Below are 27,710 nucleotides of genomic sequence, written 5' to 3'. Positions count from 1 at the left end.
GAAAGTGTCATTTGTACACCATCCCATGATGCAAGATTTATATGCAATGATAGCAGCACATTCAAATCTATTCAAACGGATTTTGTGTAATCCCCAATAGGAGATTAATAAAGTACATATCTTATCTTATCTTAAAAACACTGAATAAACAGAGCATTCCAGCAGGATATAATTATTGCTTTGCTGTCAGCAAAAGCCACTATAATGTACTGCAGTATAAAACCAATAAATACAGTGCCTGCCTGCCTGCCTTCCAAAAAATGACTAGACCTCCAAATAAATCCAGTAAGTAATTACCTGCATCTTTAACATCTTTCACTGAATATATAGGGAAGTTCTAAGTATATTACACAGGATGTTCAGTTATAGAACCATACCTTTTTAATCAGCTCAACATTCCTCTTTCACAACTTCAGAGGGATTCTGTTAACCATATCATATCACAGTATAAAAAAATGCTATCGCCAGATTATTGCCAGTTTAATTCCATTTTTTTTCTAAAATGTCATTTTTTTTCTACCCCAAACATTGCTTGTTTGGTCTATTCATGAAATTTGTTGACAACAACAAGAAGAAGGAAAATAATTAATGGTGCTGTAGGTCTGCAATAGAACACAATCTCTGATCTCCAAAGACTGCTTGCGATTGACCATGTTCCCAGATATGAGCAGTTACTTTGGTGAGTATGTTACCATAATAATAGACGTGAGGGCCAAAGCTTCTTAACCTATTTAAAAGAAACCACTCTCGTTGGCTGGTAGGACTCAACTGCAATCTCCTGTGTGAAAGTGCCATGCTTTGTACACCCAACAAAGCACCATCTCCTTTGTGACAGTGTAATTACTTTTGATACATAGGCCAAAATAGCACTGTACCAAGGCCGCTGTGTCGGTGTGGGCATTGTTGTGAAATATGAACCAGGAAGTCGAGTTTCAGTAACATCCATTGGTTTTGCGGCTAATCAGATGGCAAAATGTTGCTGTCTCGAAGATTGTAGAAGCATACAAGTACTCTGCTCACATTACAGGTTATTGTATGCATGTTTGATTGGTTAACTTGGTAATTTTTTACATTTAAATAAACAACCAGTCCATCAATATACAAAAGATGGACATTGGGCATCCACTTCCTCCCACTGTAAAAATGAAGCCAAAATATCCCGGATACGGCCGCTGCCATCTTGCTCTGGTGACGTCATTTCAAGCCAGAGTCTGTGCAGTAGTGATCGGGTTGGTGCTGCGATATTGAAGTCCCGCCCATATGCCCGGCCAACTCATACACAAGCAGAGTCCAGTTGTCAATCATGGCATACAGCTTCAAATATCTAATTAAAACTCAAATTGAAACATCAGCTTGAACTACCTAAAATGACAGAAACCATCTTTGTGAAAAATATATTTGATGTGTACTTTGATCTGCCTGAAAATCTGTGCTGAAATCTTCACACAGATCTTCAATAGATCACTGGAGTTGTGTGAAGTTCCTGTCTGGTTCAAATGCTCCACCATCATCCTGGTCCCCAAAAAACCCTCCATCACAGAAATAAATGACTACAGGCCTGTCACCCTGACATCTGTAGTCATGAAGTCCTTTGAAAGACTGGTGCTGGCCCGCCTGAAGGACATTACAGGCCACTTGCTGGACCCCCTACAGTTTGCCTACCGAGCAAACGGGTCAGTGGATAATGCAGTCAATGTAGGACTGCACTGCATCCTGCAACACCTTGACTCTCAACGGACATATGCAAGGACCCTGTTTGTGGACTTCAGCTCGGCGTTCAACACCATCATCCCGGACATCCTTCACACCAAACCTACCCAGCTCACTGTGCCAGTCTCCCCCTGTCAGTGGATTACAAACTTCCTGAAAAACAGGACGCAGCAGATGAGGCTGGGGAACATTACATCCGGCCAATTAGCACAGGGTGTGTGCTCTCCCCACTAGTCTTTAACTATTGGTGTGAGCCTGTCTTCCATATTTGTCACACTGTTTCAGATCATTAAACAAATTTTGAGATTAGACAAAGATAAGCCGAGTAAATACAAAAAGCTTTTTTAAAAAAACAATAAAACATTTTTAAATTAGGATTTTATTTATTAGCGAAAAAAAATATCCAAACCTACTTGGCCCTATGTGCAAAAGTAATTGCCCCCTAAACCTAATAACTGGTTGTGCCACCCTCTGTGGCAACAACTGCAGTCAAGCATTTGCGATATCTGGCAATGCATCTTTCACATCGCTGAGGAGGAATTTTGCCCACTCTTCTTTGCAGAATTGTTTTAATTCAGCCACATTGGAGGGTTTTCGAGCATGAATGGCCTGTTTAAGGTCATGCCACAGCATCTCAATCGGATTTAAGTCCGGACTTTGAGTACGCCACTCGAAAACCTTCATTTTGTCTTTTTTAAGTCATTCGGAGGTGGACTTGCTGGTGTGTCAGATCATTCTCCTGCTGCATAACCCAAGTGCGCTTGAGCGTGAGGTCACAAACTGATGGTTGGACATTCTCCTTCAGGATTTTCTGGTAGAGAGCAGAATTCATGGTTCCGTCAATTACGGCAAGTCGTCCAGGTCCTGAAGCAGCAAAGCAGCCCCAGACCATCACACTACCATTACCATGTTTGACTGTTGGTATGATGTTCTTTTTTATGAAATGCTGCGTTAGTTTTACGCCAAATATAACGGGATGCACACCTTTCAAAAAGTTAAACTTTTGTCTCGTCAGTCCACAGAATTTTTCTCAAAAGTCTTGGGATCATCAAGATGTTTTTTGGCAAATGTGAGACTAGCCTTTGTGTTCTTTTTGGTCAGCAGTCGTGTTCGCCTAGGAACTCTCCCATGGATGCCATTTTTGCCCAGTCTCTTTCTTATTCTTGAATCATGAACACTGACCTTAACTGAGGCAAGTGAGGCCTGCAGTTCTTTCGATGTTGTTCTGGGTTCTTTTGTGACCTCCTGGATCAGTCGTCAATGGACTCTTGGAGTAATTTTGGTAGGCTTGCCACTTCTGGGAAGGTTCACTACTGTTCCAAGTTTTCTCCATTTGTGGATAATGGCTCTCACCAGGGTTCGCTGGAGTCCCAAAGCCTTAGAAATGGCTTTGTAACCCTTTCCAGACTGATAGATGTCAATGATTTTGTTTCTCATCTGTTTTCTTGAATTTCTTTACATCGCGGCATGATGTGTTGCTTTTTGAGATCTTTTAGCCTACTTCACTTTGTCAGACAGGTTCTATTTAGGTGATTTCTTGATTCAACAGGTTTGGCTAGTGAAATTGAACTCAGCTTTCCAAAAAATGGGTTTAATCACAGTTAATTCATGATTTAACAAGGGGGTCAATTGCTTTTTCACATAGGGCCACATAGGTTTGGATAGCTTCAGCACATTGTAATTAAACCTATCTGTCCATCATTGCCATTCCAGCACAGTAAAATCATCATCTCTCAGACAGAGAGTGTATGTTAGAGTCTTTTCTCACACGTCAAATAGAGTAATGAGTGAAAGCTCTCTGTGTTGGCAGCCAAGCTGACATTATGGTCTCAAATTAGCAACACACAGTTTCGTTCCAAAATGAGATAAGCTCCAATTTAAAAAATATGTTATATCTGTTTCTACATTATGGCTGTTGGCATGAGCCACAACAAGACTGCAGTATATTATAATGAGGTTTTTAACTGGCTATGTGACATGCATTCATGCTGGTCAGTATTTGGAAGGAAAATGAAAGGTAATAACACTCTACCGATTATTGTGTTTGTCATACAGGGATAAATGTGGCATCTTTAGGCAAGATAATGTATAGTCTTGGATGGTCAATGTTGTCATATGCATTGTGTATGTGAGCTGAAAGTCTGACATAGAAAGTTATTCAGCCTTAGCTACTGAAGCCATGAACTCACAGTAAAACGTCTTACTAATGTAACTGCTGCTGTACTCTGGGACACTGTTGGCTTTGCAGCAGATGCTTGCTGAATCAGCATCCTGTTGTATTCAACAGGAGAAATATATTGTTGTAGGTGTATGCTTCGTTGCTACATATTGAAATTAGAGTCTTTTGTTCTATGTTTTTGAGGGTCTTTGTTTCTTTCTTAGACAGAGCACAATGGTCCCCGGCCTGACTCAATCCATGGAAGTTGCAATTACACAATCTGCTTCATAAAACCCTAGGCCACCAGGACACCTCCTAAATTAAATGCCATTTTGGAAAAAAAGAGTCATGATAGGAAAAAGGTTTGGAACCACTGCTTTAGATATATCTTGTGAGCCCCATTAGAGTAACTGCAGCATAGAATAAAATACTTTCTACTTCATTAGAGGTCCTCATGGGTTCCAAATTTTGGAGCTGATCTGAAATGGACCTGTGCAGAAACCTTCCTGAACCTGACATGCATGAATCCTTTTTTTAAATTTAATGATGTGAAAGTGACCTGAGGACATTCAGACACCATCCAAACGGACCCGAGGATAGGTATACCCGATTCAAAAATTGGTTAACCCAAAGAGACCCAGACAGAGAGAGAACACAACCCTGGTAGCAGCATGCTGCTCCACCAATTGATACATTACATACATATATATCATACATTTTTCCTGACTTTCACTTTCCAGATTGCCAAAAAACCAAGCGAGCAAAATATCTTAAGACCAAGAGCTTGAAAACAACTCAACTCACTCCTCAACAAGAAGAAAGATGGTGGTTATTTTTCACTTCTTGGCCAGCTTCAAGTAACCATCTGACACTTTCATCACTGTGATTCAATATAGCTTCCCTCCATGGTCATTAAATCTTTTATAGGTTGTTATTATTTGTCCTGTTGCTATACATGATGTCATTGACAGGTCTCATGTGAAGTCTGGTAAGGGAGCACAGCTCACCATATTGACTGTCCTCAGTTAACACAGCTTTTCAAAGCTGAAGTGTGTGTATGAAAAGCACAGTGTGTTGCTGATCAGGGCTGGTACAGTAGGTTTTTACAGTTGTCGTGGTATTTTCAGGCCAGGTCTCCCAGTGCGAGGAATCTGCTGCAATCATCCAGAAAATGAGCTTAATCGTTTATAATGAGTCCAGAGTCCAGCCTGCCAGCCTTATGAATGAGACAGACTTAACAGGTTGAAGCAGTCCAGCAGATCCTCGTTTTATATCTACACTGCAACATTCCAGTCTTAACTGTCGTAACTGTATTTAAACTGCATTTTCTCTATGTTATCTCTGTTATCTGTATCTTCCTTTCCTCTCAGAGATGACTTGTCAATCAAGTAATTAGATTAGTTTTCCACAGCCATACTCAAGTCAAAAATTCAAAAACTTCTAACTGGAGGACTTGCACCTGGACTTTAACTCGATCACCAGTGACTCATAACTTGACTTGGATTTGAGACTTTTGACTTGACGGACTTGATGCCAAGCCTAAGGAGGAAGGAACTTGGAGTATATCCACAGACAGAACAGACAGGCAGCCCAGTGCTCAAACGTAGTCCTGCTGGAGGCTTTGAATGAATTACTGTACATTTGTTGCAGGATTACTTCAGATGGAGCATATCTTTTGAGAAAGGAATGGAGAGAAATGGAGAGTGGGATGAGAGCTGGCATTTTCTTCTATGAATTCTATTCATATAAATCTATTTTGCATCAGCAAATATCATTTTAAAGAAAACATAATGCTGCCTGATTTAGGCTTTTTATTCTCATAGTTAAATAAGATTCACACTGAGCATATTAACATTTTGCAGGATTTCTTAGTTGTTTCTACAATGTTTGCATGTGGCACAAACTTGTTCAGACCTATTCCAAATTACAATGCTGGATGGCAGGGTGAAAAGCCTGCCACCAGAGAGAAGGGTGAAAGCAAGTGAATCTTACAAATAAGGATAACAGCGTAGACTTTAGCACAGTCTCTTCTTGAAGGCATCAATAGTGTTACACTTAAACAGGTTGTAAACACTGTCGTGTTTCCTTGCCGATGCCCCCTCGAGGCAAGAATATGTTATTTTAAGATGGCTGACTGATGACCTATGACCTACTGTAGGTATCAGACAGGTTTCTATATTGTACATCCACAGTTAAATGTTATGTTAGAGCCTTCTTAAGAAACATAAGTAGACTTTCTTTTGCTTGGTTGTATCACTTCTGTCAGGCCCGAAATTCAATTCCAATTTAGCACCAGGTAGTAAAAATTGGAACATTTAGTTGGGAGTTCAAGGTTTCAACCTATCCTCAAGGAGTTTCATAGTATCCTTTAGTAGTGAATTTGTCGCAGGTTGTGTTCAGAGAAGAGACTAAGGACACCAGGAACTTTGATCCAATTGCAGTGTGTACTGGTTTTATTTAACAAATGTTACGATACGTTTCAAAATCTTCTATGCAAAAAGAAAAAGAGCTTCTAAACGTGCTCCGCCAACTAGATTGCTGGTAAGCAATTAAAAAAACTCCCTCTCAAGCTCTAACAAAAAAGTCAAATAGGAATCAGAGATGAACAGAGAGAAATGTCTACTAGCATTTGACAAAAACCCTTTCTTCTCCTTCCCCTCCCTCTCTCGCTCCCTCCCCAATCTCCTAAGAAAAGTAAAGAAATGAAGACGCAATAATCATACTCCCCTTAGAAATGTGGAGTACATAAAAACACTCAATCCATCTTCCATATATGGTAAAAACATAACGCACGAGAAAGACATTGGTTAAGACTCAACTCAAATGCGGCAGACATGAAACACACAATAAAATATTTAAAATTGTTTAATTACTTTTCCATTACAATTTTCAAACATATGTCTGACAAAAAAGGCATTGATGTGAGACTTTGACCAGTGGAACATGACACTGTGTTTTGTACAGCGAGAGATGGATAGGGCCACCATTAACTTTTAAAGGTCACATCAGTGTTGATATATGCTGTAGAGGAGGTTTCAGTCAGCTTTAGCTACTGCAGCAAGCAACTACTGCTTTAGGCTAGTGGTGTGAACAGAGCTCTTTTTTGAATCCTTCTTCTCTTTGCCTTTCTTTTTTCTTTTACCTTGTTTGATTGTTGTCCTTTCTGTGTGTCCAAGTTGGGCGTTGATAGGATAGGAGTGAGGCTCGGCCATACGTGGAGTACCGTCTTGAAGCCTTGAGTTTGGCATTATGGTCGTTGCATTACTCTTTTTTTTTTTTTTTTTCAGCGGCTGCGTGTTGAGCTGCTCTCATTAGCTGCGCAATTTTGACTCGTCAGTCACACACAACAACCTGGTGTTTCTGAAACGATTTAAGGTGAGAAACAGGCAATACAGTATCAGAATCTGGATTCATATCTGATCAGCATTACTTAGTTTGACAGTTTGATCTGAGGTTGGTGCGTTGAGCTGGACGGATTTACTGAGAATAACCTGTCAATCACAAGGTAGCCACGCCCCAAAGCATACCCTGCTTTATGGTCTATTTTACTCTAAATGGGACCATCATTTACTAAATGAACATCATGCTGTATGGAAGAAGACTGAAACTAGAGATTGAGACCATAAACTCATCAGGAAACTGTTTACTGAGCTAATAGCTGTGTCCACACAGGAGGTGTTTCAGCCACATTTTTCAGTCGTCAGTCTCACGTGTCTGATGGAGTAGATAATCTCCTATTGTAACCAATCCAGCTGTTTCATTTTGTGCTGTACGAACACAGGTCGTCAACTACCAACATTGCTTTGTCACGCCCCTTGGTGTCATACAGAAGCAAAAGGTACACATGGAGCGCTTTCACACTTCTGCACAGACATTGTTGGAGAGGGACCCCCCTATTCCACCATGGCAAAAGTATGGGGAAAAGAGATTTCTGAAGCTGTTAATCCACCAGACAAGCACTTCTGATAAAGCACATACTGGCAACTTCATTGCGCACTGAAAATTGCACAGCTCAGGTTTCAAGAGGTTGCTAATTGATTTTCATACTAATGGCTGCTGGGAACTGTAGATCCAAAATGTATTCATCCAGCATGTATTTGTCATTGTTTGGGGAAAAAAATGATATATGATTTGTGGTTAAGGTGCTGAAATGTATGATATGATCCTTTCAAATCTCAATATTGGTTACAAGTATAGCAAGTATGGCTTTTGCACTGTATGAACCTTTTCCTGAATTCTTAACTGGAACTAAACATTGCCAGTCAACATCACTTGCTAATTTCAGATTACTCTAGTTTCATAAAAACTTTCTAGCAGATGTGGTTGAATTGCAGATGCCTGCCATAGGTATAAATAATTCACCTTCAACATAATGGATCGAGATTAAATCCATAGGCAGATAATGCACACACCTACATTGGGCGAATTCATTAAACAGACTTAGTAAGAAGTAGACTGTATCCTGCATTCAACTCTCCCATACATATAAGGAGGCAGGGAGTTTTTTGTCTAATCCTATCAGACACACTCCCATATCAGTACACAAGCTGAGATTAATGCTGCTGGCTATTTTCACTCTGTATGAGCTCCTACAACCAAACAAAGTGATGCAAGTCTGTTTACCAGCTCTGAAACACCGCAGGAGATCAAGTGTGAAGCAACCTAATAGGATTTGCACTTGTACATGTTTCATGATTCTCAAACAAAGAGGAAAATCTATGATGCAATTTTGGATTACTGGTGGAAAAGGAAGGAATAATAGAATAAATGAATCAATTAATAAATGAAGGGATGACTGAATGGATCAATAAATAAATGATGGATTCACCCAACAGTGGCTAACCTGTAGCAGGAGGGAAACACATGAGGACGTACTCCAGTTGCACACTATAAAGCTTTGTCATCTTCAACACATCAATCCAGGACAATTAGTTCGAACCCACATACAATTCAGTATATCTTCACTCAGTCAGCACTCACTGCATCAGTGTGTGGCACATTTATAGTAAGTAGAGCACAGTGTTACCTCTTTTAAACCTGATATAAAGACTGCCTTATTAGAAAGTAGTACCAGTGGAACTATGGAATATCTTTGTACAATGTTGAGTCCTCATTAAGAAATATACTGTTAATGTCCAGCTCTAGACTGTCAGTAGACACAGAGTGCTGATACTGAACTATGCAGAGCTCAAACAATAGGCCAGGCAGGCCGTCCAGGTCAAAAAGGCCTTGGCTGGACAGATTCTCCTCATGCCGATGTTATTACTGTCGGTGGTCTGGGATGGCTGTTAGCCGGCTGAGCCCAACAACAAAAGGTGGTTTTATCCTGTTAGTGGAGAGCTAACGTGTCTAATTCCTCTCTAGCGGATCAGTCTGTCTCTTTGGTTGCAGCAGGCAGAGAAAAGCAGGAGAATACTGAGTTCCAGCACAGTGCAATAGTCCAAGACACGCAGATCGATCCCATCTATGTGGGTACATCGTAACAAGGTTGAAGACTGCAAGTGTTTCGCTCTGCTAGCTCCAAGGTCAGCCAGTGATCCCGGCCTGGGAGGCAGGGAGAAATGAAACCTGCAGAGGCATGTCAGAAATGTTAATTCTGGTTGACCAGGCATAAATAACATTGTCAGAGGAATTAGAGTTTGTTCCTGTGCTCTGAGTTCCACTGACACGGCAAGAAGGTTTTGGTGGAGTGCCTGCGCTACCACTTCTCCAGGAAAAACAGTTTTCTGAATTGTATAAATACGTGTTTTGACTATTGGTCTAGTGACGCAAGGGTTGAAGGGCACAATTTAAAAGCACTTTAGAAGGCTCAGCTCTTTGGTTCTCTGACTTATTTTCCATAAATACTTCATTGTGCTTCAATTTTCCTCTTACAGACACACACATAAAGCTCCAGTATGTGATTTCTTTTTTCTTTAGCACCACATGGTCTGCGGTGACATCACTGACCCAGGGGAAGCCAATTTTCCTATTTTTGGTGACACGCAGCCAGGAAAATCCTCTCTGTTTCCATCTCTCCCACTCTCTATCAAAGTCTCTCTCCATCACCCCCTCTCTTTCATCTGAGCTTTTAACACAACAGATAAGATAGGAAAAAGGTTGGGGGGTGAGATGCATGAAGGCTGTCGCAGCTTGGTGGGGCTACTTGCTTGTAACAGATGCGTTTATCACAGGACTGTGAGGTAATGCTGCTCTTCAGTGGCCACAGAGGGTGAAGTGTTGGTTCTCTTTAATGTTTTCAGCAGCCCATTATTCAGAAGGGTGATATCTGCGGCCTGCGCCAGCTAACTGCTGGACTCTTACTGTCTAGAAAACACTGTGTGACATACAGTTTACAGTGGCTCAAAAGTAAAAAAGATATCTCTTATTGGGTTTGATCATCCGATGTTGATTAAAAAATAGTTGGTCAGAGAATAAATACAAGAGTAAGCATGAAGATAGTCTTCCTGATTGAACTTCCAGTAGTTTCAGTGGTATCTAGTGGCGAAGTTACAGATTGCAACCATTTCAATACAGTTCAGTTTTCTAAGCATGTAGGAGAAACATGCCTATGGATATTATATTACATTTCTGACAATAACTACTCCTAAAAGTTTCTCACTGGACCTTTAAGAGAATAATTATTTATTCCTTCAGATTTCATGCTATCTGATTAATGATTTCCTTTTTAGCTGGAAGTGTTATTGGAGTGTACACGTGTCTGTCATCTGCACAGTGTGTCTGCGGTGTTTTCGTCTGTGCTTGAGTCGAGGCAGTTGACAGTTGTTTTACCAGGACTTTGTTACTTTTCAGTGACACCAATCCAAACCAGACTGTGCTGATCTTCTGCTGTGTTAGCTCACTGTGGATATATTTGCTGTCACTGTGTGAACGGAATGATCTCTGCCAGCATGGCACACTTTCAGTATGTCCCACTGGGCCTTTTAGCTTTTTATAGCTTAAACTTTATCAAGAATTTACTGTTGAGTATTTTTCACACCTCCTTGGTTCAGAGCAGTTACGTTAAACCCTGCAGCGAGTTCTCCACGCCCGTTGGGTTTGTTAGTTCTCTGACAGAAATCAAATCAAGATCTTATTGAGAAGAAATTCAAAACCACTCTTGGAGCATGTTTGGAGTGAGAAAGTGATGTTAATCATAGGAAGTGCTGTACATTACAGGCTGATCATGAGATGGTTCTTTTTTACACAAATTTTCTGAAATGTTATTATTATTTAAATGTTACTGTATAAACACAACAAAGCCAGTGAACAAAAACTTACCCTTACATGCCATAGGGGACTGTTTTGACATGGTTATTACAATATTAAACCAGGACTAGTGAAGAAATTTCACTTCAGAATCAGTAAAAATATATATTATTTTCCGTTATCACACAGTGGAAATTCTGCATTTGATGTTGCTAGTAGATCAAACTTTTCCAATACTGATATCATTATTGGAAATTCCTCCAATCTTGCCTAAAAACATATTAGGTATCGGTGAGTATGCATGTCTTTGCACCCATACCTCATTATTTATTAGGCCTGAAAAGGGACCCTGTTAATATCCAGCAGTGTCCCATTTGCCCCAAGTATAGGTATATTAACCGCCCTACTTTGACTGACAAAGGGTTTAACCTGAGCCAGGCATACACTTGAGTAAAAACATATTGAATGAAATTAGAGAGTTATTTACAGCTTGGAGATTTTTGCAGTGAGGGCAGCCAAATCAATTCATATTCTCATGCCTTTCATATCTAGAGTTCAGTATAAAACAGAAGTAATGTGTGCCCAACATGTTAGTCATAAACCACAGTATTGGACAAAGCTAAAATTTGATCTCATGGTGATGCTAGATACAAGGCACCACCAAAGCTCAAAAGTCCTCCCTTATTGTCATGACCGCATGTCAACCAGCTGGTAGCACTAGAGGTAGTAGTAATAGTATAAATGGAATTTTTAGGAGGCAGGGTTACTTGGTAGCTGTGCAAGCCTTGACACAGGTCCTTTGAACAAATGAAAAATAGATGCCCAGGGTGTGTTCTTACAACCATAGACTCTTTCACTTTGGGTTTGTTTGTATTTTCACTTTTAAGGAAGCTGCATTCTTCAGTACTGTAATTCTCCTGAGAAACATGACACATGTTCGAGTGATATTCACTGATCACCACATGCTTTGGGTGAAAGCTTGTAAATAAGCATGTGTGCTGGTTTGTCCTTCTGCAGGCATCCAGGATGACTCGTTCAGATGAAGACAGGGACGCCGGGTGGGACGCCTGGGGCCCCTGGAGTGACTGCTCTCGAACCTGTGGGGGAGGAGCCTCCTACTCTCTACGACGCTGCCTCAATGGAGGGTGAGCCTCATTTAACATCTAACAAGACACACTTTGGCAGCACCTTTGGAATATGAAAATACCTTGTGACAGAAATCTGATCATTAAAGAGGAAAGAATCCAGTATCCAGTATATGATCCCTGTACAGAGCTGCTCCTTGTTGCTGAGACTTGATAAGACTGTTGATAAGACTGTTTAATGACTAAAGCTGTCAACTTTCTGCAAAAGAAAATCTGCTCAACTTACACATTACACTTTTTATACCGCAAAATATTCAAGGGAGGGATATCCTGTTGAATTGTTAAGATACCTGTTGAGCAGATGTTTCTATCTCAATCACTTTACCGGTAGACTCAGCCTTTGATGGCATGTCATATTGAGTCTTTGGAGGTGGCAGACAGAGGTCTTGGTGACCATGATTATCTTCTATGTAGTTAATTGATCCCAAACAAGTTAACATGTTGTGTGCATTTAGAAATAGCCCAAAGTTTATTGAGTATAGCTAAATATATATATATATATATATATATATATATATATATATATATATATATATATATATATAAAGTATATATAATATACTTTAATATAAGAACATTAGTCAAAACAATGGGTTACCCCACCATAGCTTCACTCTAGATGGAGGAGAGAGAGAGAGAGAGAGAGAGAGAGAGAGAGAGAGAGAGAGAGAGAGAGAGAGAAATAAAGAAGGGGCTTGAAACTCTGACAGAATCCAGACCATCTCTATGGGCCGGTGTAGATGGGATGCTGGGAAGTCAAGGAGACGGTGTCTGGGTCGGGTTTGTTCCGTATCTTCCTCACACTGATAAAGTGTGTGGGTTTCAAATCTTTGCTGTTTTTAAAAGCTATAGTCAGGCTGTCTGCTCTCACAGTCAGCCTGTCTCCGCTCAGCTGTTCGTTGTGCAGCGTTGCTTGTTCAGGAAGTCATCACAGCCAATCTATTTCAGACTGTGCCCAGTGGCATCATTCTACAGCCTTGTGGCAACACATTTGTCTCCATTATATCTGACGGCGGCTCAGCCTCACTTTCTCACCCATGCTACTCCTGAAATTTCTCCCACTTAGGGCATCAAAGTCCTAAGTAAGAACTTTTCTAGTGCATACATATACATACAAACAGTAAATGCACACAGCAGTGCTAAAGCTTCTTAGTTGGCACCTTGTGGTCATAAGTTGAAGTGAGTAGAACTGAAAGAGAGATAAAAGAAGAGTAAATACACCCTGCAAACTGGCCCTTGGGGTTTTTCTGGAGGTGGTTTTATGGTTTTGTTTTGTCATATTTGGACCGTTTGCTCCACTGAATGTGTCCTGAAGGAAAGGTTTTCTCCTATGGTGTGTAGTTACCAGTGCTGAGAGACAGATGTTTATGGAAGAGCATGTCAGCCATGCCCTTAATATTCTAATCCAGGGGCCGTATTACAGAAACTTCCTAATTTAAGTCTGAAGTTAAGATAGGAAGAATCTAAGATAGGATGTTTCCCAATTTGGTTTTACAGAGGCTAATCCTATTTTATCTTACTTCATCCTATCTATTCACAGGTTAGGAAATCCGAAATACTCAATCCAACATCACTTCTCAACTTTTATGTCTGTTAGCTATCAACCAGCACTACTTCTCACATCTTACTGAGCAAAACAACTTTGTAATTGTTGTTTTTTCTCACTGAAACATGCTGAAATAGTTCCACCTGTTTACATATCATTGATTGTTTAAAAGCAATAAAAGTGGGTTGAGTCCTTGCTGCAGCGGCTGGACCATGGGTTCAAGTCCCTCTTTCTTCCCCTTTCCTGTCTATCTCAAGCTGTCCTGTCGAATAAAGGCAAAAAGTCCCAAAACATATTTTAAAAAGCAATAAAAGAGCCACATGGATTAAACAAATTATAAAACACTACCTGGTGGTAATGTGAAAGTTTAGGAGAGTTTATTTAAGATTTTGGGAAGTTAGATGCTTATCATATATCATATCTTATTGCTTCACCTGTAATGGAATTTTCCTAAATCAGGTCTTAACTCTAATTGCCATGGTTACCAAACAGTTAAAGCTGCAGTAGGTAATTTTTTTATATATATATTTGCATATTTACACTATATTCTCACTGTAGTACATGACAAAATTAGGTTCCTATGGCTCCTCCTAGTGTTACTAATGGCATTTGCAAGAAAAAGATAGGATCTGTTTCTGTAATATGGCCTCTGCTCATCCCTCATTTTCCATCATAGATACTTATTCCAGTATAACCAGGTCACAGGTGTGTTCCACTTAAAGATCACACAAAGACGAAGTTTGATAATGTTGTGAAGTAGCATGGGATCATGGGAGTTGTTGTCTTCACCACCATTGCCATGATTGCAATCAGCTTTTCCCAGTTAGGATTCCTTCAGTGTTCAGGATATCCGGTTCCGGCGCTGTGTCGAGCGGCAGCCAGCAACAGTTGCCTTTACTTTACCACCTTTGTATTGAAACTGTTGCACAGTAATTTCCCTCGGGATAAATAAAGCTTGAATCTTGAATCTTCATGGTTCAGGAGATTTCTACCAGGAGCCCCGTCATATCACCTTTGCATGCACAAAGAAGATAGCTTTACCTGAATAAAATGACAGATTTCTCTGAGTTTGAACATGGTTGGAAACATTTGGGATAATATAATAACACAACTCAACTACATATAGAACATAGCTCTAGCGTTTCTAGATATTTTAATGTGGAAATGTTACAACATTGTTTAACTTTGGAAAAGTCCCACCAGAAGCATGAAGAGAAACTCTGGAAGAAATTAACTGTTTTCAGAAGTTCAGAAAATTGTGACGAGTAAACTGCACCTATGAAAAATTAATTATGAAAAAATTAAAGCCCCTTTAAATATTGATGTTATTTAATAATAAATGACAATACAGTTAAAAAAAAAAAAAAAACATGGTAAGGTAGGCTATTATTTATTTATAGTTTAACACACCAAGACTCTTCAAGTCTCCAAGTCTGTGTGTCAGATTTGATGAACAGTTTCAACCCCACTTTCGTCATCACATTCATTCCTGATTAGCACAGAAAACCACCTTTGTTGAGTCCTGCCACTTAAAACCAGTGAGAAGATCTCAGTCGAAAACACAAATACAGAATTTCTTCATGTGAAATAACCAACAGTCATGGTAATGGGATACAAATACACATGCGCATCAGTCAAGCTTCATCGGAAGAGTAAGGACAGATGGTCCAAAAAACTATAGTGTTTTGCAGTTTAAATTCCTGCTCAGGTGCTGTTTGTGCCTTTTCACAGCACATTATGTGTTCATATCCGGATAATGTATTTGAACTTGTTTACAACCCTACGAGGCAGCAATTACCACCTACACTAACCAGTTTTCAAAACCATTTTTTTCTTTTGCAGTAGCATCATTATTTTGTGAAAATGACCTTTCGCTTAATACCTCTCTCATTATCATGAGAAAACAACTTTATTATTCCGGGATGATAGAATAATTAAGCTGTGATCAGTGAGGGTTTAAAAAAATTATTGCAGCCACTCAAGGCTTCCGTAGCAGATATTCTGACACATGAAGGTAACTCTAAACATCTGATCATACCATGATGAAGCCATTTGAATAAGAGCTCTTACAAAGTGACATCTACATTCATTTCCTGTCCTATAATTAGCATATATTAATATATTGTTATGTTAAGGCCCCCTGCAAGTCCACTATGATAGTATGTCAAAGCTGAGTTTTATCAGTGCGACATGTGCTGGACTGTTTGAAGTCTAATGAGGTTCCGTGTCCTCAGACATCTGAGGACTGGTTGGGTGATCACTGTAAACTCTGATCACATCTCCCAGCGTCTGGAAGTGATTGGGGCTCCTGATTTGTTCAGACTTCCCCCGCATTGGAAGATTCACACTACAGTCATTACAGAAATGTGTGTGTGTGTGTGTGTGTGTGTCTGTGTGTGTGCGCACATGCTACTTACTACATGGGTAAAAAAGTCTGTTTGACTTCTTGACATAATTAGTGGGGCCTGGACAAGTGAGTGTGTGTGTAGGGTTATCCATGTGTCTGTGTATGTCTTTCTGCCTTGTAAGAGCTAGAAACTGAGGATTTATCTGGAGTAGGGTGAGTGTGTATGCAGTACATACAGTATATACTGCATTTGTGTGTGTCCGTCTGAGGGCTATGGAGGACAGAAGCGTCTGACTGGAGTGAGAACACCCAGCTTAATCTGCAGCTTTATTCAGCTTTAACACACACTCACACACACAAACTGGTTTTCTGTCTGGGCCCAGTGTTTCTTTTGGAGTGGAGCTTGTTTTTGCCCACTGCCCTGCCTCCTCTGGTGCCAGACCGTGTCTTTCTCCCCTTTAAAGGTCCATTAACTCCCACTAGCTGTCTGTCCTTATACAGCAGCACTCAACAAGCAAAGGAAGTATCTGTCTGTGGCTGAAACAATGGACCACTGCTGTTTAGAATGTCAATTTTACAGGTACACTGTTGAACACCATGTTGAATCCTAAAGGGCTGGAATGAAAACAACCAATCAGAGCCAAGAACGTGAGTTCATTGTTGAGTCTCATTCCCAGGACGTCAAATACAGATGCTTTGGAACTCTGGGAATGAAACTCAGCAATCAACTATGAATTGGCGCTATACAAATAAAATTGAATTGAATTGAATTGAACTATCTTCAAGCTTCCGACCCAAAGCATCTTTATATCTTCCTCGGCTCTCATTGGTTGTTTTTGTTCAGGCCCGGTGGATTCTTGTTAATTCCATTAGCAGCACTAGGAGGAGCCAGAGGAACCTGATTATTTTACAGATTATCTGTCACATGTACTACTCTCAGGATATAGTGAAAGTTTCAGCAGATATGACAAAAAGTTATTTTTATAAGTTAAACCTTCTGCAGCTATAAGCAAATGTTTTTTTAAACCATTATCAGTAGAAATGGATCTGACAAGTGAACTCAATCACTGTTGTGATTTCATCACTAGCACTTATAGGATTTTCATTCATGTTGACTTCAAATGTAATCACCAATTTTTCCTTGAAAGCTCTTAAGAAGCTCAAGTTGTGTCTACAGTAGCCCAGAACGGACAATCCAAACACTTTCCAGCCACCGTAGTTCTCCTACATGCTTCACAGCCCGTTCTCATTCCCAGGCATCAAATACACACACCAGTGGTGAAACTTTGCTGCTAGAGGCCAGTAAATCTCCCTAAATAAGAAAATAATGCACACTAAACATATGCAATATAAATAAACCTCTCGTTATTTATTGTACAAACTCTAGTGCAGTATTGATTTTTAACGTGCTTGTCATGGGGCTGAGTGGTTAGGCTTACTTTAACACTGTAAAACACAGCTGAGAAAACTTGTTTGTTACTCAGGACTATGTAAAGTTTCTTTTATGTGCTGTTCTTTGAACTGCGCCTTTTCCCTTACATTCAAATATTACACAGCATTAAGTCACCATCAGCTAAACCCACTTTGAGGACATTAGCTAAAAGATGTAATGCTACAGCAGAGCTAACGTTAGATGGAACAGTACATTATTGTGAAAATATAAGGACATTGAATAACATTGTTTGGCACAATCACATTGCAACAGTAATCATAGTTTGCTAGTTAACAATGTTTCAATTACTTCTCAAACAGGCAAGAACTTTTCTCTTCCATGCATCAGGAGGCAATAAGTCCGCTGCTAATAACAGTCCGCCCTGTTTCAATATCAACATCCGTTGTTTGCTGATACCTCTCGGCCACCGTAGGAACATGATGTGTGGTGTCCAGTGAGCTCATCTGACAAGGGAGGTGGGGATGAAAAGGGCATATACATACATTATTGTATGTCTGCGTTTTTTAATAGAGACAAACAAAACAAGTGTTGTATTCCTCAGTGAGATATGTGTGTGTCAGTGTTTTGATTTTAGTAGAAGACTAATGGCCATAGCTGTAGACATTCCCAGACCCTAAAAACACAGTACACCCACCTACAGTACACACACATAAACAGTTTGTCCAACCATGCTTGAGTGGTTCATGCATTTCAGTTGGAGGAATCTATTAATTGGTTCGTTAATATGGAGCTCGCTGTTGTCTGTGAATGGCTGCAGTGTGGTTCTCAGCTCTCTATCTGTCCTAACTGGCAGATTAGACCAGGCCCGCTTTACACTGGGATAAATGAGCTGCTACCAGTTTAGTCTAATGTTATTGTAAGCCAGCAGGAGAAATGTGCACTTTATGGCAGTTAACACACACCAAGAGATTGGATGTTGTTATTGTTGCTAACAAGGTGGAACGGATTTAACAGCGTGTCCATGCTGTCATGGGGAAAGGAACGTTCTGCTATGGCACATTTCACACAGGGCTCAGGTTCATTCTGAAGCTGTGTGTGTGTGTGTGTGTGTGTGTGTGTGTGTGTGTGTGTGTGTGTGTGTGTGTGTGTGTGCACATATCTGTAGGTTTTTTGCTTGACATTTTGGGCTCTGCCAGCTGGAGCTCGGTTATTGCTGAGATGGCTGCTGGCTGGGTGATGTGTGCTTCAGGTGGAGTGTGCTGTCTCCTCACAGGTGTGTGTGTGATTATGCATGGGTATTTTACTGTGTGAGCATGTGTTTGTGAGTGTACATCACGTTTACTTTTCGTTTTTGGAATTTACCTGCTGGTCTCTCCAGAGTAAACTGAGGTAAGCTCAACAAAGATCAAGGTGAAAAGTAGGATAAATATTAAAAAGAGGCCTAAAAGATGGACAAACAGCACAATACTGCACGAGGGGTAGTTAAAAATGTACAGCCTTACAAAAGGGTTTGTGAATTTATCATAATTGGAGCATTAATTCACATTCACAGTTTTCAGACAATCAATTTATAGTAATAATAATAATAATATAATTACAACTTTATTTATATTGCACTTTTCTTAACAATGTTACAAAATGTGGTACAAAAGAAAGAAAGAAAAATCATAGCAAGGCAGATAAAATGACAATAGGGAACATGAGCAAAACAATGGAATGAATAAGAACAAATAAATAAGAATAAAAACATTACAAATTATGTTATATCAGACATTCCCAAAAGCTTGCACCAAGAGAAGAGTTTTAAGAAGAGATTTTAAAAAAAACCCAGTGATGTAGAGTTCAATGAGGCAGTGAGTTCCATAGTGGGAGGCTCTAATGGAAAAAGCCTTTTGTCGCACAGCTTTACCTGGGGATAACCAGCAGGGTGTACCCGTGGACCTCAAGGGTCGTGGGGGCACATACAAGGATAATAAATCAGAAATGTATGTGGGAGCAAGTCCGTTTAAGGCTTTAAAAGTTAGTAATAACATTTTGAAATCAATGCGAATGTTGACAGGGTGCCAATGTAGGGAGGCCAGCATTGGGGTGGTGCGTTCCTATTTCCTTATCCCAATAACAAGTCGAGCAGCAGCTTACTGTACCAGCTGGAGACTGTGGCGGGCGCCCTGGTGATACCCGATTAAAGTGCATTACAGTAATCAAGCCTAGAAAAAATAAAAGCATTTACTACTTTTTGCAGATTACCAGAGGATACAAATGACCTAATTTTATATCTAATCTAATAGTCTTAAACTGGATAAAACATATGACTGAACAACATTTTCGACTTGAGGTTTACATCAATTATTACACCTACTTAACATTATCTTGAAGACCACCGAGATTTGCTCTAAGAGAGCTGAAATTTGTTCTAATTTATCATCATTCAGTTTCAGATAGTTTTGTGACATTTAACAAAGGGGGAAATTTAGAATTGATTTAAAGTTTCAGTCCACCCGAATCTCAGCAAAAAACGTTCCACTCACTCTAACTTCTGACTTAGTTCATAATAAGGTGGAATCAAGGAACAGACACATATTTTCAGAACTTACCAGATAGTCCAACTTCCTCTCTTACTTACTTTTTTGTCTGGTTGCTGTATAAATGTATTAAAAATAAAATACAAAGATGAAAAATGACAATAAAATAGATAATACAGGTATAACAATAGTGTTTAATAAAAGCTACACTGTAAAACCCAATGAGTTAGTTCAACTGAACTTGTTTGGGGAAACTGATTGCCTTAAACTGTTTGTCTATTCACTCAAACAATTTAAGCATGAAATATATTTCATTTGAGTAGAAGTAACTCAAGTATTTATTGTTAGGGTAACTTGGATAAATTAAGTTAATTGTACCAATTCCATTCAGTTAATTGAAGTTATACTCATTTGCAGAATTCTTAAACTTATTTATAATGCCTGAACAGAATGTATCTGAGTAAAGTAACTTAAATACATCTTCTTTATTACCACCAGGTTGAATTTACCACTAAAGAAAAATATTACATTGTCTGTCAGAACAGCTAACGGATAAAAACAATTTATCATATATTGGTTATCAGAGTAGCCCATTAATTTTTGAGTTATTTAGACGTATACTGACAAAATTAAGTTCAAGAAAATGAGTCAGTGGAATAAACTGGAAATAAATCACCTGTACTTAAAATATTGCACACATTTCAATGCACTATTAAACAAGTGAGTTGCTTCAACAATTCATTTTTGATTTTTGTTTAATTCAAGTGAATGAGTGACTCCAGTATTTTGGAGCATTAAATTATGTTAACTTGCTTCTTTTATCAAGATTTAAGATATCAGGTTTTACAGTGTATACTCAAAACTCGATAAAATAGATTAAGAAGACAGACAAAAATAACAAACAAATAAGAGAGATAAAAAAGAAAATATTTTAGTAAAGAAAAAGGAAATTGTTGTGATAAATTAACAATAAATGGAAAGATCAAATAATGGTTGTGGTAAAAAGCCATTCCTAGTTCAAATCCAGGCTGAAGAGGTCTGCATTGCCAAAGGTTTAGTCCTGCACTTTAGAACAACTAAGAGGCTGGTGCCAGAGGATCTGAGGGGCCACACTGGTTCATACACTGTGAACATGTGTGACATATAGAGGTATACTGTATAGACCAGATATAGTGCAAGACCATGAAGAGCTTCAAAAATAGGTAAAATAAAATAAACGCAGAGACTAACAGGCAACAGATGTCATGGTTTACAGGGACACTTGAATAGATGGTATAAATATGTAGTATAGAGCTCTTGGTGTTCACAGACGGCTACAATAAATCCTCTCCTCCATTTATTTTGATACAATTTCCGGATGTCATGGCGCTTATAGGCTTTTGTGACAATGGGTCAAAAACTTTTTAGCACATGTGGAAGAAGCAGAGGAAGCAAATTTCGCATTTCCGTCCCATTCACGTCACCCAGTTTGTGTCTTTGCATTGACTTTTTATTGTAATCGACTTACTTGTTTATCCGCATTTGGTTGTGAACACACCTCTAGCCATGCAAGCATTTTTGGGGATCTCTACTGCCGGAGAATCTGCCACTACCCCAGTACAAAGAAATTAATTGAAAATTACATAAAAAACACAGTTTACAATGTAAACACACCTCACTGTCAAGAGTTATAAAGTGTATAATGTCCACTGTGAGCTCATAATTATCGAGAATTGCAAAACTGTTGTCTTTTTTGGTGGTTTAACAAATTCTCTTTAACTGTGGAATGATTTCGTAGGAATTTCTAAAAACACTACTACAGCTCGAGAGGACTCATCTATTCATAGAAATACAAGAAAGAAGTGCTTCATCAGTGGCATTAACTATGTTTAAAGCTTTGTTACATTTACTTTTGTGTTTTCTCACAGCTTGAGTGTCACAGAGTCACCTGTTGGTTTGCAATAGTGCTGAGAGTTCTCTTTTACGCTGCTTTGCAGAAGCTGTGAAGGCAAAAACATCCGCTACAGAGCCTGCAGCACCATGGTAAGTCTGATCTTCACTACTCATTGTTAATATTAGCTGCTACATTCATTTTAGATGATAGGAATTATTCTGTTGGGAGCAAAACAGGAGGTTAGTTGTTGTTAAGAGTTACAAGCCTGTGTAGGGAGGAGGTCGGGAGTGGATGGGTTAACATGGGAGACTGCTGTCCGTTTCCCATTTCTGAAAACCTAAAAAAATGTATACTTACCATGACAAGTCCCTCCACAGCTGCCTGTTTTTACAAAAAAATATGGAAGAAAGCAAACAGCTCTCTGATTTCTGTTTCATGTGGACTTAACTGATCAGAAAACACTGTTGGTCTAAAGGGCACAAACTGTGTATTTTGCTGTTTAATTTGGAGGACTTGTCATTGCTTTTTGTAAGCTGCAGAAGACAACTCTGCAAGGGTATATTCCAGCCTCACATTCTGGTCAGTGATGCTTTTTAGAAAAGAATACCTATGTGACATGAGTAACATACAAGTTTGAAGTACACTATGTACTGAAATGTACAATAGGTCATTTCTGCCACAAGCAGCTCTCTCATATCATATCAAAACAATAACAAAAGACGAAGTTTGATTACGTGTTGAAGTAGCGTGGCATCATGGGAATTGTTGTCATTGCAGTCAGCTTCTCCCGGTTAGGATTCCTTCAGTGTTCATGGTTCAGGAGGTTTCTACTGGGAGCCCAATGATCCACAGAGGTCTCCTCCTCTCCAACACAAACAGACCCGCTGATTAAAACCACTAAACACACTGAATAAAACAGTTCCACCTTAAACTCACTGAATAAAGCAGTTCCACCTTAAACACACTGAATAAAGCAGTTCCACCTTAACAATCACTGCTTCTCCCACGTTGTTGGACAGACAAAGGACGTCCCGGAGGGGCTGCGAGTCGAGCTGCTGCTAACGTTAGCTCAGCTTGTTTCTCTGATAACTTAAGATCCAGACGTCCGATGACTAAAATCCTTCATCAGGTTCAAATCTGAGTGGCAGGCGATGTTTAGCTAGTTAGCTAACATAGCATTAGGTTATCTACTCCCTGAAAGCTGTAACATTATCCTCTGTAACTTCACATTATCCTTGATGCCTTTGTCTAGGTTTTGTTGTTCTCAAAGTGAATCCAACTATTAGATGTATATTTTCATTCCACAAGATAACGCCACCATATTTAATAAAAACTGACCACAGAATGTTTTATGCACAGGAAGATGAAAAATCTTGCATTATGAACAAATTAAGACCTGACACCGTAAAGTAAATCTATATTCCTATAATGTGCATTATATATTATATGTCATACAGTTAATGTCAACAGCTCTGGGAAAAAGTTGCTAGTCTAATAAAAAGGTCTCTTAAGACATTATTTTCATTCTTACTATAATAGTGTTTTCTCACATTCAGATTCTTCGTCAATCAGATGGAAAGACAAAATACCACATAATAAAGTATTTCAATCAGTTTGGATAAGATGGGGTTTAAATATATGGATAGTTTTGCCCCCACCCTTATTATGTAAGCAGAGATACACACATTCACACCTGAAGATTCCAGTTAGACCAGCCACCTCCACTGTGGGCCAGCCTGGGTTCACCCAAATTAAGAAAATAAACATTTTAGCTGACCTTGATCAGTTTCTATTGAAGAAATCGTCTCTTTGAAAACTGATTCTGAGGACTATCCAGAATAAATGGGGTATTATTTTTTCTACTTTTAAGTTCTCTACGTACTATTATTTTATACATTGTTATAGTAAAAAAATTGTAGTGTTAGATAATCAATGTGTGATCAAGTGTTAGCAGTGAATGTGTTCATTGTTAAATTTTTTTTACATACATAAAAATCCCAGCTGAACTTTGGTTTTTTGAATTGTTGAACCACAAGAGATTTGATGAGTATTTGATTAGATAAAATCAAAGAAATGCGGTCCTACCCCAACCCTATTCATGGGTCATGCAATAATTATGTCTCAGTGCTCACAGTTCCCCTAAATGCTCAGTTTTTCTCCCAGCTTGCTGTTAAGGATGAGAACCTTATCAGGTAGCTCTGAAGAAGTTTGGTCTGGGGACACTATTATGTACTAGAACCGTATCTCTTAGCTAATATTTCCTGTCAATTTGGTAACTGGTAGGTAAGAATATGGAACTGAGGACTACGCAGGCATCAAACATGATCTCAGCGCTCTGACTATTGGGTTTCAATTCAAATATGTGATGCACTGTATGTGTGTGAGGGAGGAAAATAAAGGACATGTGAATTATTTCGCTCAAATTAAGTCTGTTTAATGTTATAAGTGAATAATTCCTCCACCAGTCCATCCTGTAATATCAACATCGTCATTTGATCCATGGGATACCAACAACCACAACCACCCACATGATGGTAGCTCTGCAGTACTGCACTTTCCCAAACCGCAGAAACACATCCAGCCTGTTGAAACAACCTTCTTAATCAGAGGAAGACTAGTCTTATTTATCTTATTCCCCACTGAAGTGGTTTAGTCTGGATTCATTGCAGAGCTTTAGTAACATCCAGTGGGAAATGTTCCCAGGATAATATTTATCCCAGCTCCCGTGTTCACACATGGAGGCTAACTCTGACTGAACTGAAGGCTCTGTTTACTGTGCTCCATATAGACGTCTGGAGGATTTGTTGACTGGCAGAGTGTGACTGAGTGAAGCTGATGTGTCAGACTAGTTCTCAGTCAGGGAAAAGAAGAGTTGCTATTGGCTGCCAAAAGTCTGCCAGTTGTCATCTGGAAGAACAAGCCTCTATTATTAACCTGAGACAGTTTTTTGTCGTTCCTCTCCTCAGGACTGTCCAGCAGAGTCAGGGGATTTCCGGGCCCAGCAGTGTTCAGCGCACAATGACATCAAGTACCAGGGTGTCACCTATGAGTGGGTCCCAGCACCTTATGACCCGTCGGCACCCTGTGCACTGCGGTGTCAGGCCAAAGGGAGAGGTCTCACTGTTGAGCTTGCCCCCAAGGTGCTGGACGGGACGCGGTGCCGGGCGGATGCATTTGACATGTGCATCAGTGGAGTGTGTCAGGTAAGGGACTGTATTGTATATAGATCAGAAGGTGTCCATCCAGTGTCATCCACCCCTGATATGATGCACCATTTTTTCTCATTAGAGTGAAAAACTAGTCATTCTAGTCATGGTATTAGTCAGGATATAAAAATACACCTGTTTTTTTGTATAGACCAGAAGCCTCTGTTGAACACACTACATTAGATATTTTTTGGTAAACCTGCAACCGTAGTTTTACTGTGTCTATGGTTAAAATAACTACTTAATTAAAGAGTAACTAAACCCCAAAAGCACCTTTGCAACCTCTGTATATGGGTATTTATTGCTGTTGATTGATTCAGGTCCAAATCTGCAAAGTATTCTACAGATATGCATAATGACTGCCCTCTACTGGTAAAACCCGGCTATTGCTATTGAATTTTGCAGTTAGCTGATCTAGAGGCAGGTGATGTATGGTGACAGCTTTCGTCATCAACCAACCCCTACTGCTATAAAACAAATGTCTCCACCCTGCAGACTGTGGCCTGCTACCTAGCGGTAGCCTGACTCTGTGCCGCAGACATCGGAGAGTTAGCCTCTCTGAACTGCTAGCTTAGCTAACGTTACAACACAGGCACCCAACAGAAACTTTTACAAACGACTGTAAATGTGCTTCTCGTGACTCTGTGTTTGCATCACAGACAGGGAGAGTCTGACCGCAGCTGCTCATGGCTGGTTAGCTCTGTTAGCTCTGAGTAGCGGCAGCTGTCACTCGGGTGTGTGTTACCTCTCGCGTCACACAGTCCATACCTACATGGCCATGCCCTCTATTTGATTCTCTCTGCTTTATTTTATTTTTTATCTGCTACGAGGAGAGAGCTAGCAGAATTTAGGTTTTAGTTTGGGACCTTTGTCGTCATGGTTACAATAACAGATAATGTGGTGAAGTTTGGAATGATTGTGGTTATGGTTGAAAGAAACCAGTGTTGACTGTCGGTTGGAAATGGGAAAACAACAGTGGTTTCCGAGGTTGAAGTTCCACGTTTTGGTGACCCATCGGTCCTCCGTCTGAACTTTGTGGCTCTGTAATAACGTCAGCCGATTTCCTCGTTTTCTCCCGATGGACAAAAGTCACGATAGGTCTTTGTCACTTCAACGTAAACACATAAAGTCTGATGCTCTCCTATTACCCTCAGCCATATTCTGTAGTCCAGTTTTGTTTAACTTCTACAGATACATTTTGAGTCCACATTGCAGCTAATAATGTGATTCCACATGTAATGGGCTCTCATGAACTGAAATGATGAGCTGGAACATGGAAACTTTGGTCCCTGCAGTGTCATAATCATGTCAGAGGCTCTATATTTAGTGTAGCTTTGTGTTGGGACTCAGAGTGGGATTTACTGCGGATGGCTTCTGCTCCCAGGCTGGCTGCTTGATTACAGGCTGTTTGTGACTGCATAACAGGAGGAGGAGTGCATGTATCACAGTTGACAGACCCATTTGCGAAACAATTATTTATATATACTCTTTGGTACATAGGTGATGTAGCAGAAAGTGGTAGTGTAGTGGAAACCTATTATGAGCTACTGAGTGCTCTCGTCCAAGTGTCAAGTGAATCTGGATGTGTTTCCTTCAGCTGTGGGAGTGGGAAACAGTTGTTTTCCATCTTCGATGTTTGACCATATTTAATGCTGTTTGAGGATGAAAATAACAAATTACACAGCTATAACGGCCATACCACCCTGAACTGGTTCAAGACTTTGGGGAGGTTGTGGTCAACACATTTCTTTTGTAACTGACGTTTAAAAACCGTGACAATAAGTAAGGGTAAGGCAAGGGTAAAGGGAAAAAAAAGGCACAACAGAGGCAATTGTGGGGAGGGAACAGGATTATCTCTTCTCTGCTTCAACAGCCAAGATGATGAGGTAGCATCCTCAACAGATCTAGTAAAATATGCTCTGCTTAGGCAAATCCAGCTGTCTACATCATACAGTGCAGTTCCATCAGTGGAAAAGGCAGCTGCGTTTACAATCTGACATTTGAAATGTCCCAATATTCTATAATGATATCTTAATACAGGAGTTGTAAGAGGCTTACACCTTTCCCCATCTGCAGTTGTCATCCTGAAGTATCACGCTACAATGGTATAGACATTTCCCCTCAAAAGTAAAAGGAAGGAAAAGGAAAAGTTGTTCTCAGACTGCTAAGCTTTATTCTGCTTCCTTCTACTCAGTGTTGAGCTAATGTATAGATAATGTCAAGTAGCTGAAGGGTAAAGGAGCAGTGATGGACCAGGAGACATGAGTAAAAATATCAAGTGTTTACATGTAGTGTCCTCGTATCAACATTAAATATCCATGTCCTATTCTGTAGTTCTCTGCTGTCCGTGCCAAACCCTGGTCATATGCCACTAAAAAGTATTGCAACTGTGTTGTTGTCTCTCAAAAACATACTGCTTTGCCACTGGAATGTATTACATGCAGTTGCAGATTCAGCAACTGCATGGCTAATTGTCGCTTGAACTGAAACAGATTTTGGTGAACTATTTTATATGACTCAAAGGTTGCACATGAACCTCCATGTTATTCAAGTTTAAAATCTCAGAGCACAAGTGTTTGTCCAATCAGGTGCAGCCAGAAGTGTTTGTGTGCTTGTAGGAGG

General features: G+C 39.7%; 1 protein-coding gene across 4 annotated transcripts in view; it reads left to right on the top strand.

Annotated features, from left to right (window-relative positions):
• adamtsl3 (ADAMTS-like 3) overlaps positions 1 to 27,710 on the top strand; it is a 246,885-nt gene that overhangs the window by 100,510 nt on the left and 118,665 nt on the right. For all 4 annotated transcript variants that reach the window (XM_051379968.1, XM_051379967.1, XM_051379969.1 and 1 more), the window contains exons 4-6: positions 12,074 to 12,201; positions 21,986 to 22,031; positions 24,849 to 25,085. In XM_051379968.1, the coding sequence (XP_051235928.1) occupies positions 12,074 to 12,201; positions 21,986 to 22,031; positions 24,849 to 25,085 (411 nt within the window). The remainder of the gene's footprint in view (positions 1 to 12,073; positions 12,202 to 21,985; positions 22,032 to 24,848; positions 25,086 to 27,710) is intronic.

This window comes from Dicentrarchus labrax, unplaced genomic scaffold (assembly GCF_905237075.1).
Source record: "Dicentrarchus labrax unplaced genomic scaffold, dlabrax2021, whole genome shotgun sequence".
Taxonomy (NCBI): Eukaryota; Metazoa; Chordata; class Actinopteri; family Moronidae; genus Dicentrarchus; species Dicentrarchus labrax.
Note: the sequence above shows the minus strand (reverse complement) of the source record. Positions and strands in the feature narration are given on the sequence as shown.